At 27.2% G+C, this 20,111-nt stretch overlaps 1 protein-coding gene across 7 annotated transcripts in view; it reads right to left on the bottom strand.

The window, feature by feature from the left end:
• The window catches only part of LOC136969637 (serine/threonine-protein kinase Genghis Khan-like), a 190,014-nt gene that overhangs the window by 101,347 nt on the left and 68,556 nt on the right, over positions 1–20,111 (bottom strand). For all 7 annotated transcript variants that reach the window (XM_067263897.1, XM_067263901.1, XM_067263898.1 and 4 more), the window contains exons 13-18: positions 19,939–20,093; positions 11,532–11,638; positions 6,886–7,021; positions 5,823–5,995; positions 3,543–3,684; positions 1,752–1,795 (exon numbers count right to left, since the gene is read on the bottom strand). In XM_067263897.1, the coding sequence (XP_067119998.1) occupies positions 1,752–1,795; positions 3,543–3,684; positions 5,823–5,995; positions 6,886–7,021; positions 11,532–11,638; positions 19,939–20,093 (757 nt within the window). The remainder of the gene's footprint in view (positions 1–1,751; positions 1,796–3,542; positions 3,685–5,822; positions 5,996–6,885; positions 7,022–11,531; positions 11,639–19,938; positions 20,094–20,111) is intronic.

The raw sequence follows: 20,111 nt of genomic DNA, 5'->3' as shown, positions 1-20,111 counted from the left end.
GAAAATTTGTAGTCAGAGGAAAAACATATCAAAATCATCAATCTGTCAAAATTGGCAGAATTATTATCTTCACATATTGCATGTGGCCAGCAGCAAAGAACACAATGAATAAAAATACATGAACTGTATGAGGCCTGCCACATGGTCCAAAATGTCTTGTACACAATATTGTTAAACCAACTGACAGTTCTTTGCCTCCCACCATGACATCAACTGACTGCTTTATGTATGAGAACCAACTACAATCATTTAAGGCATGAATCTGTCTGTGTGTTATTAGAAGAAAAATAAGATGTAAACAAATAAAGTCTTGGCAGTTATCAAGAGTCAATCTATCGGTTCAGGCAATGACACATTTGAAGTATTCGCATCAGAGTTGATGTGCTTGATTTTCTTACGATCTCTGTTCAACTTGCATTGTTTGACATTAGTCATTTTAAGCTTTTCTGATTCCTTTTAAATTTTTCTTTCCAACAATATATGTTTCTTACATTTCTGTTCATATTTTCTTTGCAATTTCTTAGACATTGTGAAAATTTTCTTCAACTTGCACACTTATCGACTCATAAGTTTACATATTCTATTTTATTGATTATTATTTCTAAATAATATTGTAGATCCTATCATTCTGTAAATCAACACCAATTTCAATGTCCTATCTTTTTACAATCCAAAGTTATACACTGCCTAAATGCTGTGCACCACCACCATTTTCTCACACAACTGCAAACCCCTCCTCACAGCTGCACATCCTAATTTAAACATGAACATAAACACTCTATCCAACAAAATTTTTATCATTAAATTATCAATTATAGTTTACGAAATATAAGCATGACAAATTTTGCCATTCTTTTGGTTGCTCCAGTTTTTGTATACCCCCTATACCAAACCAAATTTAAAGACGTATCAGATAAAAAAAAAAAAAGAGAGTAACAAATGGATTCCACGGTATTTACAGATTCCCTGACATATGATATCATTCCCTGACTTTATCTGACTTTTTCTGCTAAAAATCTTATTCCCTGATTTTTCCTGACTTTCCAAAATGTTATCATTATGTACGGGGTCTGTACAGACTCCATACATAACGATAACATTGTATACAAATTATAATAAATTACAAAATAATGTTCAAAGTGCTATAAAGTTAAATTGCCAAAAGCAATCAAGTGGAGAACCTTCTGTGTGTTTGTGTATTCATACATAAAAAACAAAATTTAATTTTAAATTTATAAATTAACTAATAGAAGTAAAAATTCAGTTTTACTTTCTCATATTTAATATTTTTAAATTGTGAACCAATTTCATAAAAAGCTTTTATTTATAATGGTAAAGTTAAAGCAGTATTATAAACATCATAAGATTATCTTAAACAGCTTATTTTAAATTTAATAAGCAAATATAAAAAAATTTTAGAAAACTTCTCTTTTATGCACAAGTAATGACATTTAAAAATAAACTAAATTTATAATTTAATTGTGCTAAAGTATAAATCATGATCTATTGATCAAGATTTATACTTTAGCACAATTATTGTATTTAGAAGAAGTTTTAAAAAAATTATGATCTTTCTATATATTTCATTATCCAAGATTAGTAAAAATTTTAAAATTTTGAATATTTTATAATAACTAAATATCAACACAAATAATTTTTTAATATTTTATTCCAATATTAGAGTAAATCACTCAATATATCATAAAAAAATGAATTTTGAAAAATTTTAATATTTTATAAAATTTATTTACCTGTCGGTTCTTGTTTGTTCTATTTTTTCTTTCAGTGTCATAATCTACAAGAAAATAACTAATATTATAAATTTAAAATAATTACTATTGTTGTTATAATTTATGTTAAACAATTTTTAATTTGATACCATTAATTGTAAAAATAACTGAAAAAAATATAAGCAATCAATTATGGAACATTATTATATCTAAATGCAGACTGAATGAAGAATATGTAATTTGTGCCAAACAGTTTTAAGTCTTAAAGCTTCCTATTTTATTATTATTTCACAATATATTGCATTAAAAAAATACAGAAAAATGTCTTACTCACAAAATGATTTTGCAATTTTAAAAAATTTTAACATCAGATTTCTCATGTTCTGAATTTGTTTTCTTATTACCGAGTTCCCAGCACCGTATTGAATGTATCACATTTTGTACATTGTTTTTTGGAAGATAAAAATATTCTTTACAGTATAAGACACATTCAGCTTATAGAATGCATTCTAATTTTCAGATAAATTTTAGGTACTAAAAAGTGGGTTTAATAAGACAATAATATGTAAATTATTAATATATTAATATCCTTTTATCATTAATTACATAACCTAACATCCACATTCCCAAATAATCAGAATGTAAAAGAACATTTAATAAAATCAATAAATGATATTTATTTATTTCTTTATTAATTTAAATAGATGTGTATTTATATTTTTGAAAATACTTATTTATTTCTTTCTTTAAATGTTATTAAATGTTTTTCCATAAGATAATAATTTATTTATTTTAATAGATGAAATATTTAATTATTTTCAAAAATATAAATACACATCTATTTCAATTCAATGTAAAATATAGTACACAACGTCACAAAACAATTTTCATGCTCATAAAGTGTTTCACATCTTATTAAAAATAAATTGCAAACAAAAGTACTAAAGTCCTAATATATTTGTGAGATTAAACATCAACTGTCAAACATTAATGTTTATCTTTTTGAAATGCACATGGTAAAAAAAAATTATTAAACAACTTCAAGACATTCTACATGAATGTACCATTGCATTAAAAGCTATCATCATCTTAATCATCACTTAAACATTGATTTTAAAAATGGGAAACTTTCTTTGATACTCAAGAAATGATGAGCACATTCACAATGCACATGTTAATAGCCTGGTTTATTGTACAAAATAAATTGTTGAAATTTTTTATCGTGAATTGTAAGAATTTGTAGTTACATAATTTTCTTATCACAATGAGGTTGCAAGTTTTTACATATAATTTTCTAAAATTTATTAAATTACTGAGATGAAAAAATACAATAAATATCTTTTGGATGTTCGAGTTGCTACACTGCCATCTGATTTTTGTTACCAAATTTTATTCGATGATAGTTTTGCCATGCTAACTCTGTATAAATTATATAATTTCTTTGTTCATGTATCTAACTTAAAATAACAATGTTCTTTAACCTCTTTGTAATAACACCCATTATATCAAATAATAAAGATTGATTGATTGATTGACAATAAATATAATAATTAAAATTTACATAATTAATAGTGTTATGCAAAACAATGATAAAATCAGTATAAAAATACCACCTTGTTAATGATTATTATTTACACAGTATAACTCAAAATTCAATATATAAAAAAATTAATATTCAAAAACTTTTTACATGTGAAAAGATACAATCAAAATTTTGTTATAAAATTAACTTAAAAATTTGAATAGATATTTAGATTTATAGTTATCTATATAAATTAAAAATTTATTTAAAAGCATAATAAAATTTATAACCTCTTTTTCCAGTGTCTCTTTTGTGCATTCTGTTTCTTGTAACTGATCCAATAAATTTGTCATTTCAGCATTATATCGTGATTGTTGTTGAGTTAAAATTTCTTTATGTTGAAGTTCTACACTCTCAATTTCTAACTTAAGCCTATTTATAATTCAGAAAATACAATGTTATAAACTTTTATCAACTATAAATTTAAAAAATTTATATATATATATATAATTATCAAATTTACTATGACTAACTTACATTGATATAATATATTTATTATTATATATTTTATTTATGTGCATGTGTGCCTGTATGTATATATAAATATAAATTCTATACGTAATTGAATAAATTGTAGGGAGCAAGTCAATCTTTACAATATGGAAACCGAAAATACTATATCATTGAGTTTAACATTAATAATATATACAAATTCAATAATAATAATAAAGAACTGTTCTTCATTCTTTTGTTTTCTTTAAAAAAAAAATACTACTGTGTGATATATTAGCATGCACAGAAGAGAAACAAAGCATTATTATTTATTTCCTTTATTACTTAAAGGCAAACAACTGGAAGTACACAAAAATACAATAAAATACTATGTTTGTTTAATATGTTAATATAATTAATTAATTTCTCAAAAATTTTTTGCTTTTTACAAATCATATTTAAATGATACCTAATTAATCAGAAAATTGTCTAATCAGAAAAACTAATGTCCTATGCACCAAGTGGTAGCCTCCTATTATGCCAGGGAAGGTAGACTTCCTTGCATATTTCTCATATATTCTGGAAAGTGTAGTTATTTGCAGTTTTAAGACTATCAAAAACAAAATCAAAACTTTGTGTTTTGTTTTTGCTTGTCTTATTTTTTTATAATGTTTACAGGTTTTTTATAAAGTTTAAAACATATGATCATAGTGAATACATAAATTTATAATTACAATACAAATTTTCACTTTACAGCAGGATAAATTTTGTGGTAAATTTCCATCAATCTTTCCTTCAATTTTTAACAATTATTCCATTATTAGACTCCTAACACTAGAATAAAAAAACTTGCCAAAATAAAATTTTTGTAGAAGTTACTAAAATTGGTTGAATATGTAGAATATAATAAAAGCAATCAGCTTAGTTTAGTCAATTGTTTTTGAATAACCAAACAATTATTTACAATTGTGTCAAAAACTTAATTCTTGTTGTCTATCATGCTGTTGCCCACATAGTTTGTGGGCAACAGCATGATAGGTAACAACTTGACTGGTATTTAGCATTGACAAACAATTCATACACCAAATTGATTAATTTTAATTAATCAATTTGGTGCATGAATTGTGTAATGTGCATCATAGACAATTATCAAGACTAAAAAAAAAAAAAACTTCAATCAGAGTCAAATTTAAGTTGAGGCTCAAATATAGGCAGAGTAATTTTTTTCCCTTAAAACTGGAAAAAACATTGACTAATATTCAGGCCAATACAGCAATATTGGTGCATAACACATCTTGTAGTCTGTTTTCATTGCTTAGTATTTAGACTGTAAACATAAAATGCCATTGATTCTAATATGCATATCTATTTCAAACAAGTAAGAATGTGTAAAAATATGGCATCTTAGAATCAAGAAAATATGGTACATTAATCAACTAGTGCTTGAGTTACCAATCTGGTGCTAGTGATCTGTCAGCAGTCAGTCTGTTAACTCAAGCAAGTCAATTTATCAGGGAATTAATAAATTACTGGAGATCATTTGGGAAATTGGTGAACAAATTTATTTTCATTATATTTTAAGATATAATAATACTTATTATATGTTTAAATTTTAAGAGAGTAGAATAAGTAATTTTCTTCTTTTTTTATTAAACAAAGTATTTTTTGAAGAACTTTAGTGTAAGTTTCTTTAACCAGAGAATTGATCATGATGATGTTCTTTCAAAAGAACATCATCATGATCAATTCTCTGATGTTCTTTCAAAGACTTGGACTCTTAACTAAGAATTGGAATAACTCTTAACTAGAGAATTGGTCATGATGTTCTTTCAAAAGAACATCATGACCAATTCTCTAGTTAAGATAAGAAGAAAAAAGTCAAGATCATCCTATAAATCCCATAGAAGAAACAAAAATCAGCCATCTCAAGCAGAAATTAAATGATAGTAAGTTTCTTTTTATCTTTTTTGCAATATTTTGTTATTGCAATACTAAACTGACTTTGGAAAACAAATTTTTTATTTTGATACATTAATTTTTAAAATAATTATTGAAAAAATAATTAAATTATAATATACCTATTTATTTCTTGAGTTGCTTCTAATTGTGCTGGGCTGGTACCCCAACCAACATGACGCTGCTTTAATGATTCCATTTCTTCTTCTAAATGACGAGCATATTCATCACTTCTCTCTTTCATTCTTCGTTCTTTAGCTATATCAGATTTTGCATCTTCAATTCGAGCCTCTAGCTACAAAAAATATTAATTTATTAAAAACGACTTTAAAGTGTTATTAAAACTAAAAACTATATAAAATCCAGATATACAAAACAGACAATTCTAAAATCTTGAAACATAATTCCTTCAACTAAAAATATTTTCAATCTTACTGATTTATCTTCAGTTATAAATATAATAAATTTCCTATTCAATACAGTACAGTGAGAAAATATAAATAAAGTGCTAGATTTAAGAATTAAGCCAAAGAACTGCAGCTAAATTAAGAAAGGAATTCTTAACCATCTTCAGCTCACAAATACAGTGACTAGAGAAACAAAAATTTAAAATAGCTATAAGCTACTTTGTTTATTGCCTCTTACTAATTTTTCTCAATTAATTCCTATTTCTTGTAGATAAGTTTTTATAAATAGAAAATCTAATGAATTAATTGAGAATAACTAGAATTTCTATAATAATCAGATTGAATGAACAATTTTAAAACTTTAAAAATGTTTATATAAACCAGGTTATTCTAACAACAGTTCTACAGTTATTGCTCTATTTTAAAGTTTCATTCTAACCACTCAATGTACTCATAAGCAAAAAATAATCAAAATAATGACCAAAAATTTTATTAAATTTTTTATTAAATACTTTTTGCTTTCTTAATTAAATAGTATATTGATATTTTTGATTTTATCATGATACCAAGTTTCATCCATAAAAGAAATGAATGAATAAATAAAAGAAAGAAAGAAAAGTTTGTTTATTGTTCTGTGCAGAATTTCTTAGTCATAGAGCTGAAAATAAACCAGTGAGTTAAAAACACAGGTATCAAAATAAATGATATTTTAAACTTAAAATTATTTGTATCAAGAGCCTACTAATTTAAAATTTAAAAAGATAAATACAGTAATTACCTCCCTACGAAGTTTGTCAGCCTTCCTTAAATCTTGACGCAATGTATCTATTTTCTGTAAGGAATTTTCCAACTCTTCTTCTTTATCACGCACTTGACGAGATAATTTTTGTTTCTGTGCTCTAAGTTCTAATAATCTTATAAATAAAAATTTTATTTATTTATTAATTACAATCAGTTCCTTACCACATATATACATGTATGTATGTATCAAAAAATATTAAAATTCAAATAATGAAGTAAATTTTAAATTTTAAATTGATGATGGCTATCATCACTATAAATATCATTTATACTGCTGATAGCCATCATCAATGGTTAATGAATGCACAAACTGCAATTAGTCAGGTGCTTTATAAACTGATGTAAATAAATTAAACTAACAATAAGCACCAATATGTCAATTCTTATTGTTTTCGAAGGTATAAATTCTCAATTTTTTAATACTAAAGGATTTCCAAAATAATCTTCTGAATTTAAAGAGCAATCTGACAATATGGTGGAAAGCTTATAACAACATAAATGCAATTTAACAAATGTCAATATAATTGTAAATGTTAGGATCCAAAAATACAAATTGACATAGCACTTGTTTTTCTCTTTAAATCTATCTCGTTTAAGCCTAATATGATTTTGAACAACATCTTCCATTGTTGTCAATATTTTCCTACAAGTTAACAATGCAATGTCATCTTTCCTACAAACATGAAAGTAATCATCTAAACTTGGATTTACCATTAAACCAAAACACTTTAGATTGGTGAAATTTTACAAAATTCAATTTGTAAAAAGGATTTATTAGAAAACTCATGTCAGTTGGGTAAAAATTAAAAAAAAAACAAAAACAAAAAAAAATCAGATAATTCTCTCTTAGGAAGTCAATTGTCAGCCTTAAACAAAGTCTTTACATAATTGTTGTAAATGGTACTCTAGTGACCTGCAGTTGTAGTACTCAGGTGAAACAATCTGTAATTAATGCTAAAGACCATCCAGACATGCACCTAGAATACATAGGTGCTACAACATGCCCTTTAAACACCTGCCTCAAGGAACATCAGACTTCCAGCATGAAAGGATTAGTCAACACTGCATTGGCTATCTTCACCTCCGACCCAGATTTCAATGTAGACTTTGACAGTGCACGCCTCTTACATAGCTCTTTATGGCAACCCTTTCTCAAACATCTTGAACAGATGGAAATTTATAAGGCCAACCACAATAACACCACTATTAATTTTTGTGATGTTGACTCCTTTCCCAAAGTGTGAAGGTCTTTCCTTGAACTATAAATCATACTATCCTTCCTCCCTTCTCTCTTTCTACGTTACCTTCCTTCTTCACATGGGTACAGCAATTCCCCCGTTGTTTCAGAGTTGAAAAATTAGTTTGCCTGATGATACCCATTTAACACCAGAAGTGAAAACATTAGCACTTATTTCTTTTACTCTGCTGGATATTAGGTTTCTTAATGGTTTTAATTCAAGTATCAACAGTTTATGAGTGTTAGTAATATAAAGAAAGTTTGAAAACTATAATGATAGTTCTTCTCCAATACAGTAATACCCCAAACTTACGTGATAGGTGGGACTGAGCGATAACTGTGTAAGTCGAATTCACATAAGTTGGGGTATAATTTCGCATATAAATATATACAAATTATTTTTAATTGGGGCCGGAGACTAAAGAAAACAATAATTTAGAAAAAAATGTTTAATAAAATCTTAGATAATACATATGTATAACAAATTATATTATTAAAATCATAAACCGAAGATATTTTGATGTAGAAGGCTTCATAAAATCTAACAAATTCGTCTGACGGCTCAAAGATTGTTTTTTTCCCCCGCAAAATTTCCTTGTAGCATGCTAATAATTTTTTTATTTCTCGTTTTGTAGAAGAAATGCACTCTGCATTGGAGTCTATATTTTCTAAAATTTGTAACCCCTTTTCATTTTTGTATCAAAGTCTTTAATAATGTTAACTTTACATTCCAAATATAAAGTTTTTCTTTTCTTGTTTGATGCAGAAGAATCAGTTCTACTTCGTTTGGATGACATAGTAGAGTCTCTCAAGTCTCCGTAGATATAACAAACACAGAAATACATAACACAAAATAAATTGTAGCTATGCGTCGATTCCGCGTGACACATCCGAACATGTAAGCTGAACAAATAGTGTGGGGAGGAGTGAGTAATCAAAAGTTGCATGGTGCTCGAACAAAAGCCAAATCGACGAAATTTAAAAATCGCGTAACTCCGGGTTCGCGTAAGTCGAGGTATTACTGTACTTATAAAAATGATACTGACATTAAAGCTAAAAATCAACTACTTTTAATATAAAGAGATTTTACAAATCAAAAAGATCAATGTAAATGCTAATACAGATCTTTTGTTACATGTTTAAAAAACATAGTATCTATTGAAACTATAATGACACAAAATACAAGACAACCTCTCATGCCAAAAGCAAAATAAAAAAAATATCTGATATGAATTGCCAATATTTTTAGTCATTAATAAACATATACCAATGGACAACAACGAAAGACAAGCAAAAATCTAATAATAATAATAATAATAATAGTACAATTTGTCAAATGAAGATCAGAACCAATTGTTTAGGCCTAATGATTTTGATGTGAATACAAAAATCAAAAAATGAATAAATGTCGGGGCCCACCAGTAGCCAAATGCTCTTCGTACCTTGAACACTGGGAGTTTGGTTGTGGGTTTGCGCCTTGCTCAGACAGGCTGGCTATGTGGAGTTTTCGGGTTTTCTCCACGTCTGTAATGCCTAAATAGGGGCCAGTTTTCCTTAAAAGATCTCCCAGAAAGCATCCCCCTAGGCAGATCGCCCAAGTGTTGTGTTGCCAAAACTTAACAAACAAATATGAATAAATGTCAGAAATACTGAATCAAAATCAGTTCCAGTAAATCATCAAAACTTTATAATTTAATAACGCTAAATTCAGACATAAATAAGTCTTATTAAAAGACTTATCAGAGAATGTTTTGAAACTTTTTAAGATATAATTGCTTTAAACAAGCAACTAGATTATATAATATATATGTAATTTTTTTTAAACAGAAGATAACTTATGCTATATAAATTTACATACATTTTAAAAAGAAATGAAAAATATTTATCCAGTTAATTTGTTAAGATTACTTTTTTAATGGGATTGTCATTACTACTGAATACATTGAAATATGGAATAAAAAGTATTAATTTTGTTAAAATGCACAAACTATTAATTACATTTTGTGTTATATGTAAATAGCAAGATTGAGGCTGAAGTTTTAAACGTGAAAACATGTATGTTGGACGTTCAGCGCTGCTTTCCTGTAAGCCTAGAAGTTAGACAATGATGTTTGGAAAAGAAGTGGAATCATGCTTGACATTTCAAAGGCCATTGTCAAACTTCTAGGCTTACAGGAAAGCAGCGCTGAACGTCCAACGTACATGTTTTCGTGTTTAAAACTTTGGCCTCAACTTCACTAATACTGAAGAAGTTCTAACTTATATTTTTTATATAAATGTACTAAAATGTTTTTCTCATCCAACAAATCAACTAATTGTCTTTTGGCTATTTTACCTTACTTCACATGCAATTAATTATAATTTTTTCAGAAGAAAAATAAATATCAATTTTGTCTTAAAAACTTTGATAAAATCATTTAAACTACCAATTTCTTTATTGGTATTTTAATTATTTCAAAAAACATTTGATAATTTTAATAGTAGTTGACAAACATTCCTTTTGTATAAACCTTGATATAATTATAACAATTATATTATTTTTCATTATCTGTCACGTGATTGTCAAATAAACACATTTTTTTTAACATTGTTTTTAATTTTGAAAATATAATTCATTACAGAATATTAAGATTATTTTTTAAGCTATTATTAACAATTTTAATTGTTACTAGTTCACTTTATGCTGCTAAATGGTATAAGTACGCTTTTATTTCAATATTTCACTCTGTGTGTAATGTTTCTTATTTTTCAATGTTAGATAAATTATTGTTTTAAAGTTATGATATATATCAACATATTCTATTAATTATTATGTAATTTATTTTTTCATTTACTAATAATCTATTAAAAATACATATTAAGTTTACCCTAAATTCAAGAGTTAAAATTGCAATTTATCAAAATTTTTGTCTGATATTTCCATCTTTCAGATCAGCAATTCTTAAACTGTGCTCTGCAGACATCCAGGGATTTGCAAGTATATTTTCAAAAACTTTTTCAACATCAGTAAAAAAAAATTGCCACAAAAAGATAGGCACATAAAAATTAAAAATTCTATATGTGTGTTAAATAATATTTTATTTAATACAAGGTATTTCTAATTGTGAAGACCATGTGTGCATAAAGTTTAAGAACTGCTAATTCAAATTAAGTAGTTTAAAAATAAACTACTAACTCAATTATTCAAACTAGATTATTATATTTTGATAAAATTAAATATCACCATATAAAATCATTATATTCAATTACTTTAATATAAGAAATAATAGATTTGGCAGTATACATTGTTAAATACTGAAAAGTAACTATATATAAATATTTTGAAACTTTTAAATTTAAAAATTACAAACTATAATATAATTGTTAAAATTTTTAATGTTTCTTACTTATCACTAATTTCAGTATATTCAGTCATTGCAAGTTTCCTTTGTGCTAAAGCATCCTTAATTTCTTTACTCTGTAATTTTAACTTTTCTTGTGCTTCTATTAAATCCTACAATAATAAAATAGATAAAAATTATTAGAATAAGATATTAATTCCTATACATTTTTTAATAATATAAAATTATACTTGTGATATATTTAAACTCCAAAACTCAATTTATTCAATTCAATTATTTTTTGTTTGAACCTTAGTTTGTTACAAGGGGGTTAAAGTATTACATAAAGCTGGAGTTAGAACAACATAACAAATTAATGTAATAGATTAATACAAGATAATACAAAATAAAATACACAATAATAATCATTTTTCGAAAAACGTGATAAATTAATTATATCTTTCTGGGATTTAAATCTTATTAGATGCTTTTTCCTACTTGCTTCAAATTTCATACAACAAAAGAATACATATTCCCAAGTTTCATTCACTTGCATACTACAATTACTACAAATTCTCTCAGGATCTAATATTAGTCTACTATTATATGCCAAAATATAATTTTATCCACATTTCAAAGGCAGTATTGTAGGTTTTACACAATAACTTATGTCCATAAACAAATAATCCTTGCACATAAAAGTTGTTTTAATACTACAGTATAGTTGAAAACAGGCCCATCTTTGGTACATGTGAAGTCCTGGGCCAAGAAAAGTTTGGAGGCCCCTTAAGGAATTTGTAATAGAGGGTTAATGTTCATAAATTTTTTTCAATTAGCTTTCTCTGCCAAACGTGTTGTTATATTTATGTTTAATAAAATTTATCAAACATATCTTTTGATTGTTTACTGTTTATAATAATTTTATTACTTGTTGCTCTATTCAATTTTGCATATTATCGAGGTCTCGAATGTTAGGAGGCCCCTTGGCCCAGGCCTGGTAGGCCCACACCTAAAGACAGGCCTGATTGAAAATGTTTTTTTTTCCAACAAAGACCAATCATCTTGTATGGTTTGTTCACAGCACGCTCTTATAATTCATGTTTGATAACTTTCGATCATATGAGGACCTTGAAACAACCATAGAACAGAGAAACCATGTGGTCTAACAAATTTTTCAACACCAACAAACAATTGTAAGTATAATTACCCATTGTATGTTCAAAAAATATGGAAAAAAAGACTATTTCTAATTTCTAGTTTTTTACTTTTTAGTTTTCACTAAAAGCCAAATTTCTATCTTTATGTTTACTTTGAATCATTTATTTTGGTTTATGTATCCTTAGTGTTATACTCCCATAGGAGTGGTGCACTTTTTCTAATAATAATAAAAAAAAAAAACCCATCATTGAACACAATTTATACAGTTTGTTATAAGCAACTTTAACATAACTTTTATCATCTAATTTCAAATGTCTAATCCAAAATGAAACTATTTATTTTATTATTATTAATGATATTCTAGAAACACCAAGTTCCAAACACAACATGTAAGTTGAAATTTTATTATATAACATAAAAATTTTTCTAAGATATAAAGCAAAGGCAATTTCCATTTTATTGTAATAAGTAATTGCCCATACAGCAGCAGCATAAAGTAGTACAAATGAAATCATTGAGTGACATATATTATATAAAAAAAATATAGAAATATGAGAAGAATTAATTTTAGATCTCGAAAGAATAAGCCATATTGAACCCATCACCATTTTAGCCTTATGTATATTATAATTTTTAGCCTGTAAAAATTGTCCAGAAGACGAAAATAATACTCCCAAGTATATGCAATTTGAAATGACTTGTAAAGGCTTATTATTAAAAAATCATCTCTCTCTGGGTGATCATCTACCACCCTTCTTGAATATGATTACTTTAGTTTTAGAAACATTTATAGTTAATCCATAGTCATAGCAAAATTTCTTCAGAATTTCAATTTTACTTTGTAACATTTGTGGAGTATTTGTGGGGTATCAGCAAGAATTACAGTATCGTCAGCATACATTAATATGTGTAACTCAACTTGATCAGAGAGAGAAATCCCAAGTAAACCAGATTTAATAAGTTGAACTATCACACCATTGACACACAAATTAAAAAGCAGTGGGCTCAAATTCTCACCCTGCAAAACTCCTATGTCAACACCAAATGAATCAGTTGTTTCTGATAATATTTTCACTTTTGCAGTGGCTTTAGAATATATATCAATCACAAGACCAAGAAACTGTTTATTTATATCCATTCTTTCTAGTAGGGCCCATAAAACTTTACAATTAATGGTATAAAAAGCAGACTCTAAAGTCTAATAAACAAGTAAAGAGAAACAATAAACATAATAAAGTTTTCCTCTCTTTTTCTACAATTTTAATTATACCAATGCATTTAATACAAATATTTGATCCTGACCACAATCGGCCAAGTCGAAAACTTGCTTGCTCCTGACACAAAATATCATATTTAACAATTCAATTTTCTAATCCACTTCCAATTTAATAAAAACATAAATAGTTTACCAATTACAGGAACCAAAGATATGGGTCAATAATTTTTGGGGTCATACACATTGCTGTTTTTATATATTGGAATAATCAAAGATTCAATCCATTTCTCCGGAAAGGTACAGTTTCTTTTAATAACGTTAAAAACCTTCAATGTTGTAGGAAGAAAGTTTTCTGAAAAACACTTTAAATATTCTGTTCTAATAAAATCAATTCTAGGTGAGGTACCAGATTAAAACTGTTAATAGCTCCATTTAGCACCTCTCATGTAAAATCTGTAAAACATTCCATTCCTATTGGAAACACTTTACACACATTAAACAACAATTTTTCATCATTAATAAATAATGTTCTTTAGAGAATTTAGTAGCATAATAATTGAACAATCTTTCCAAGGGAATTCTTGAATTATAACCCAATGGACTTTAAGGGCTTAAGTTTAAAGGTACTAATTGTTTGCCAAAATATTTTAGAGTTATTGGATGTTATCAATCTTTTATTTAAGTTAGAAAAGTAAGACTGTTTTTTCTTTTGACATAATACTTTATATTCTTTTAAATAGCTTTTATACAAAACATAAGATTCATCTGTACTTGAATTTCTTGCCTTCTTGAATAATTTCCATATAGCCTTAATTTGTTTATGATAGCTCTGGTATTAGTCAAACAATCATCATTAATAAATATATTTGAACCTTTTAAATTACTAATACTTTTTATAAATTTCTAATTTATCTTCAAAATTAAACAACTCACAAAGAATCAGTCTTTTTGTATTTGGTTTAAATTTTCCAACTCTAAAAGCACATTTAATATTGACAGCTGTAATCTTTAAATTATCGTTAAAAAGTTTTTGAACCTTAACTAAACCATCGTCCATTTTATCATTATCCTCTAAGCCTGAGATTGCATTGTTATTTTCTTTCTTTCTTTATCTTTTAATCTCATTAACTTTTCATGCAAATTGTTGCATATTTGATTTGCCTTCTTTAACATAATCTTTTTCTCTGTCAGCTTTAAAAGCAGACACAACATTTACCAATGCTGTTCTATATTCTCAATCTATGCTTGCATTCTATCTAAATGTTCTAAAAGTAACTGTAGTTTCTATTTGAAAAAGCTTGTAATTTCAACAAAAGTCTAATTCCTTCTTCAATATTAATCTCCTTTCCGGCACTTATATAAGACAAGATCAACTGTTCTGTTGACTTACCACTTCCAAATCATTCTCTTACATTTTGTGGCAATCCGTCTTGAAATAGTGGAAAAAAAGTTTTCCTTTTCTGAGCCTGAAACTCTGACATTTTTCAAGAAAGAAAAAATGAGTCAAATCACAAGAGAGCAAAAAATTTCATGCCAACAGCTACAAGAGTCAGAAAGCACCCCCAAAACTCAATTTAAAAATGTACAATTTTATTATTTTTTGTACCATCAAAATTTTTTTTTCAATTTTGTATTGTTGATGTGTGCACAAATTAGATACATATTGTTTCTCTGATTCAACACCATTACATAATTAAAATTTTCTGAAACACTGATTCAAAATAAAACTGAGTACATCAAATTGCGTTTTCACACAGTAGGTACTGTACATTCCTGAAAAATCCAAGTAAAAAAGACACAGTTCATATTGAAAAAAAAAATTTATTCCAAACCTATAACTCCATCTTTACAAGAATGTCAAAAGTTAAACTAATTAACTACTTTTTCTGGAGAATAACCTGTAAATCCTTTCTCTTTATTGCCCAAGTATTCTCAAGTATGCTTGCCTAATACGCTCATCTTCAAAACTTTTTCATTGCAGCTCTTATTTTCCAAATATGCACTTAAAGATTTCTAATGTATATGTTTTCTATTTTCTGTACTACTGTTCATTTCAAAAAAAAAATTCTTAAACATAATGTTACTCTCTTAAATGTTTTCTTCTCTATTTACTTTTTCTTTTTTTAAATTTTTTTCCTTCTTTCTTCGTTTTCTCTTCTTTCCTATCTTGAGCATCTATTTTTAAGCTATTGATAATGTCTCTATCACTTACATTTGTCACTTCTAATCTCTAACTCTTTCCCCAAATCTGTAATTTCTCTGCTGTCCTTTATTTACTCAAATGGGGCCACCATGAGGAATATCTGGATGGGAAAAGACTTTGCAATAATGAGGATGTGATATAGCCTGATCAGGTGTGGCAATACTTGCAATCAAAAGACTCCTTCCTGAATGGCATCCACAAACTTCTAGACCACTGGCACAAGTGCATTGAAATCCAAAGCATTATGTTGAAAGATAAAACTTTCAGTTATAATACGTGGATCACAGTTTTTGTTCTATTTACAAATATGTTTACAAAAAGTTATCGTTTTATTTATATTATACAGTGGGTGATCGGTTAACAAACAAATCGAATAATGAACACTTTTGCAATAGATTTTTATGTTCAGATAACGAACACCTCACAGAACAAACACAAGAAGAAGCAATGTAAAATAATGAATAAATATTGGTTTTCCCTTGTCTTCAGGCAACAATTTTAAACCTTTCAGAGCATGAGAGATGTTGACATCGATGCTCAACCTGGTATATACTGATCAGATAGCATTCCTCCAAAGTTTGAAACTCCCTTGTAATTCCAACCTTTTATTTTCCTGACAGAAACAATATTTTTATAGTATTTGCGCAACTGTCGGGTGGGAACTCGTTAAGTTTTGCGTCGGTTTTTATTTTCAAAAAGTGAGAGTATAGTAGCAAAGGTAGAGAGTGGGCAAGACGTCTGATGTTGCTGGGCAGTATGGCTTGAACAGGTCTACAGTAGACCGCAGTTCAATCTTATCTAAGAAAGATACTGTATAATCAAGAAGACTCAAGCAGCTAAAGGAGTAAACAAAAATCACATCTGAGAAATAAAGAACATTGAAGAGCTCATAATGGAACCTGAAACAGATCTGATGACAGAAGAATGCCAAGAATTCTTGAATGAAGAACACCAAGAAAACTTGGCGACATATGTTTTCTTCTGAAAAAAAAAGGATTAATGCTGATATCTGCTATTAAACATCTTTTGAAGAAGTGAAAGGATGTAAGAACAACGGTCTTAGAATGGCATCCAAACTAGATTGAGGTATGTGGGATTGAAGGTGTTAAATTAATAGGCTTAGGGATCTCTACAATTACAACGCTATTAGTTATTCTGAAAAATCCTGAAGAGAGAAAAGCAATTGACAGACAGATTCTTTAACTCCCATGAACGGAATAAACATGACTAATAAAAATGCAAGACTGTGTATAAACATAGTAAGAAAGTATGTAATTGTTATTTTTGGGGGTCTCCAGAATGAATTAATTGAATTCCCATAAAAACCTATGGTAAATCAATAATCGGTTAACGAACAATTCGGACAGCAAACAAAGTCTTGAAACGGATTATGTTCGTTAACTGATCACTCACTGTAATTCATATTTGGCAAAGCCAATATATATACCATATACTTTTTTAAATAAGAGCCTTTCTGAATTGAATATTTAAATGTTTTTTAAGTTTTTACTTTTTTACAAATAATAAATAATAAACTTTAAGAAACAATATAACAACAATCTCCTAATAACAAAAAGTAATCTTAGTCATCTCCTTTTAAAGTATCATCTCAACTTTTTTCCAATATAATTTTCTAATTGTAACTATTGTAGCTATTTTATATAAAATACAGTCATTTAGATTAGTTCAAAAATTTCCTCCAACAACGAGAATAAAAACTTCAATACAGATAACAGATATCCCTTAACACAATTCATTAATCCCTCAATACACTGCATACATCCAAATCATGTTAATGAAATACAGTACCTTGGGACTTGACCAATCACCACCACTAGAACAAATTTTCAGTTGATAACAAATATTTTTATTTTAATAAAAGAAAATAGCAAATTCACTAACACCTTATTTGCTGAGAAAAACATACCTATGTTAAATATATATAGCCGTTAAAGCTGCATTAATTAAAATTTCTGCCACAAAAAAGATTGTGTCAATTAATTTTGTGCATTAATCAAAGGATGCCTGTAATTATAGAAATATAATTTGAAGAATTTATGATCACAGAAAGAATAAAAACTTTTCTGAATTTCTAAAAATAACTGTTTCAGAGAAATAGAAAGGTTGACAAATTATCAAGTGTCAAAAGATATAGATAATTGAAGTACTGTACACCCCAGAACAATGTGGTATAGCATTTCCTTCACACAAAACAAATACTAGTAGGCCTAATTTCCATCTCTGGATGGAATGTGTGTTCAGACACTTGAATGGTTTGAGTGAAATACTGCTGTATAGCAAATAAGATGGCTAATGCAGTGTCTATTCACATTTCACCCAGTGACTTAAAACATGTTAAAAAAAAAAACAATTAACATATGTGCGTGGAAGGGTATTAAAGACTCTGGAGAGCCATATCAAAGCCAAAGAGGTAAACAGGTATCTGGAAAGAAGTGCCCGTCATGGCTAAAACAACATTGTATATTAGGATAATATTACAATTACTCAAGGAATGTGGTTCAAATTTCTACATGATGGCCCTTCTGCAATTGTGTCATATTACTTCTAATATTTTTTCATCAGTAGTTAATATACAACATTTTCACTTAACAATAAAATATATCATTGTTCCACTGGTACATCCTTTAAAACTATTTCAGTTTTGAAACATTCAATAAAAGTAGGGATATCAATCAAAATGTTTGAAATTTCAAACCTTTGAAAATTCTTGGAATTTTTAGACTTTGAAGCCTCAGGAAAAATAAGCCAAAGGTACAAAGATTTTAATTAATATTCAAACAATAGTAAAAGTAAATTTCAGAGCAGAATAAATTAAAACATTACTGTTGGCATAAAAACATAGTGAAAATGTACAGAAATTTTACTTAGCATTCAAAACCATCAAAGCTACATCAACTGATAATGGAAGGGTTTTCTCAATTTGTGGTAACATTTTAACAAAAGTAAAGAATCGATTGCCTCCTCATCTTTTTAACGCTTTTGTATACTTAATTTTTTATTTCAAAGAAAATCTCAAATGTGTTTAATAATCAAACAGATTTGAAATTCTAAACTAAATTTATATAAGACTTGTTTCATAAATACAGACCAGAAATTTTAGAATTTAATTTTAAGAATTCTCAATTGAGTCATTTAATCAATTCATAATAAATTAAATTCATTCATTTCTAGTAACAATAAATTACTACAGTAAAAATGCTGGCATTAAAACTTTCAAAATTTTGAAGTTCAAAACTTCAAAGCTTTCAAAATCTTGTTTCAAAGCTTTGAAGATTTAAAAAGTTGAAGATTTGATATCCCTAAATAAAAGATCTTTAATTATGAGTTCATAAACACTGTGGTGTAGTAATGTACTTTTTGTCTTGATTTAAGAATTAAATAACTATTATTGTTTCTGATATACCAGTTTTTGTTTTGCCTGTAAAAACTAAAAATGCACCATACATTGTTGTTCTGGGACATACTTTTATAATTTGCTCAATAATTGAAGTAAGTTCTTTTTTTTTTGCAAAGTTAAACTCTACTTTCAAAAAATCAATCATTAGAAAGACCAGGATTTTAAAGTAATAAAATTTAAGGAGTATATTGATTATTAATCTAAGGATTCAAATATTCAGTTTCAAGATGATCTGCCTTAGCTAGAAAAGCACAACCTCAATCTGTAAATTCACAATTTATTATTTTCTAAACATTTCCAGTATTATTATTATTAAATGTAAATGAATGTTCTCATTACTTTCTCATCAGTACATATAATGTTTAAATGATTCATATTACTGTGTAAATAAATATTTATATTGTTATACTTACATATTATTATTATTTGAAATTTAGGCTGATAAATCAAATAAAGATAAAACTAATTTTTTACTTACTCTATGAATATCTTCTTTTTCTGTCTTTAAATATCTTAAAGATTTTTCCATTTCTTTATACTGGAGAGATTTATCATCTTGAATAGAATCTAATTCTTGTCTTCCATTAATTATTTCTCTTTGTTGATACATCTTCCTCAATTCAGATTCCATTTCTACATGTTAAAACAATG

Source organism: Centruroides vittatus, unplaced genomic scaffold (assembly GCF_030686945.1).
Source record: "Centruroides vittatus isolate TY-2023 unplaced genomic scaffold, ASM3068694v2 contig_18, whole genome shotgun sequence".
NCBI lineage: Eukaryota > Metazoa > Arthropoda > Arachnida > Scorpiones > Buthidae > Centruroides > Centruroides vittatus.
The sequence above is the reverse complement of the archived record's forward strand: the minus strand, read 5'-3'. Positions and strand labels throughout refer to the sequence as shown.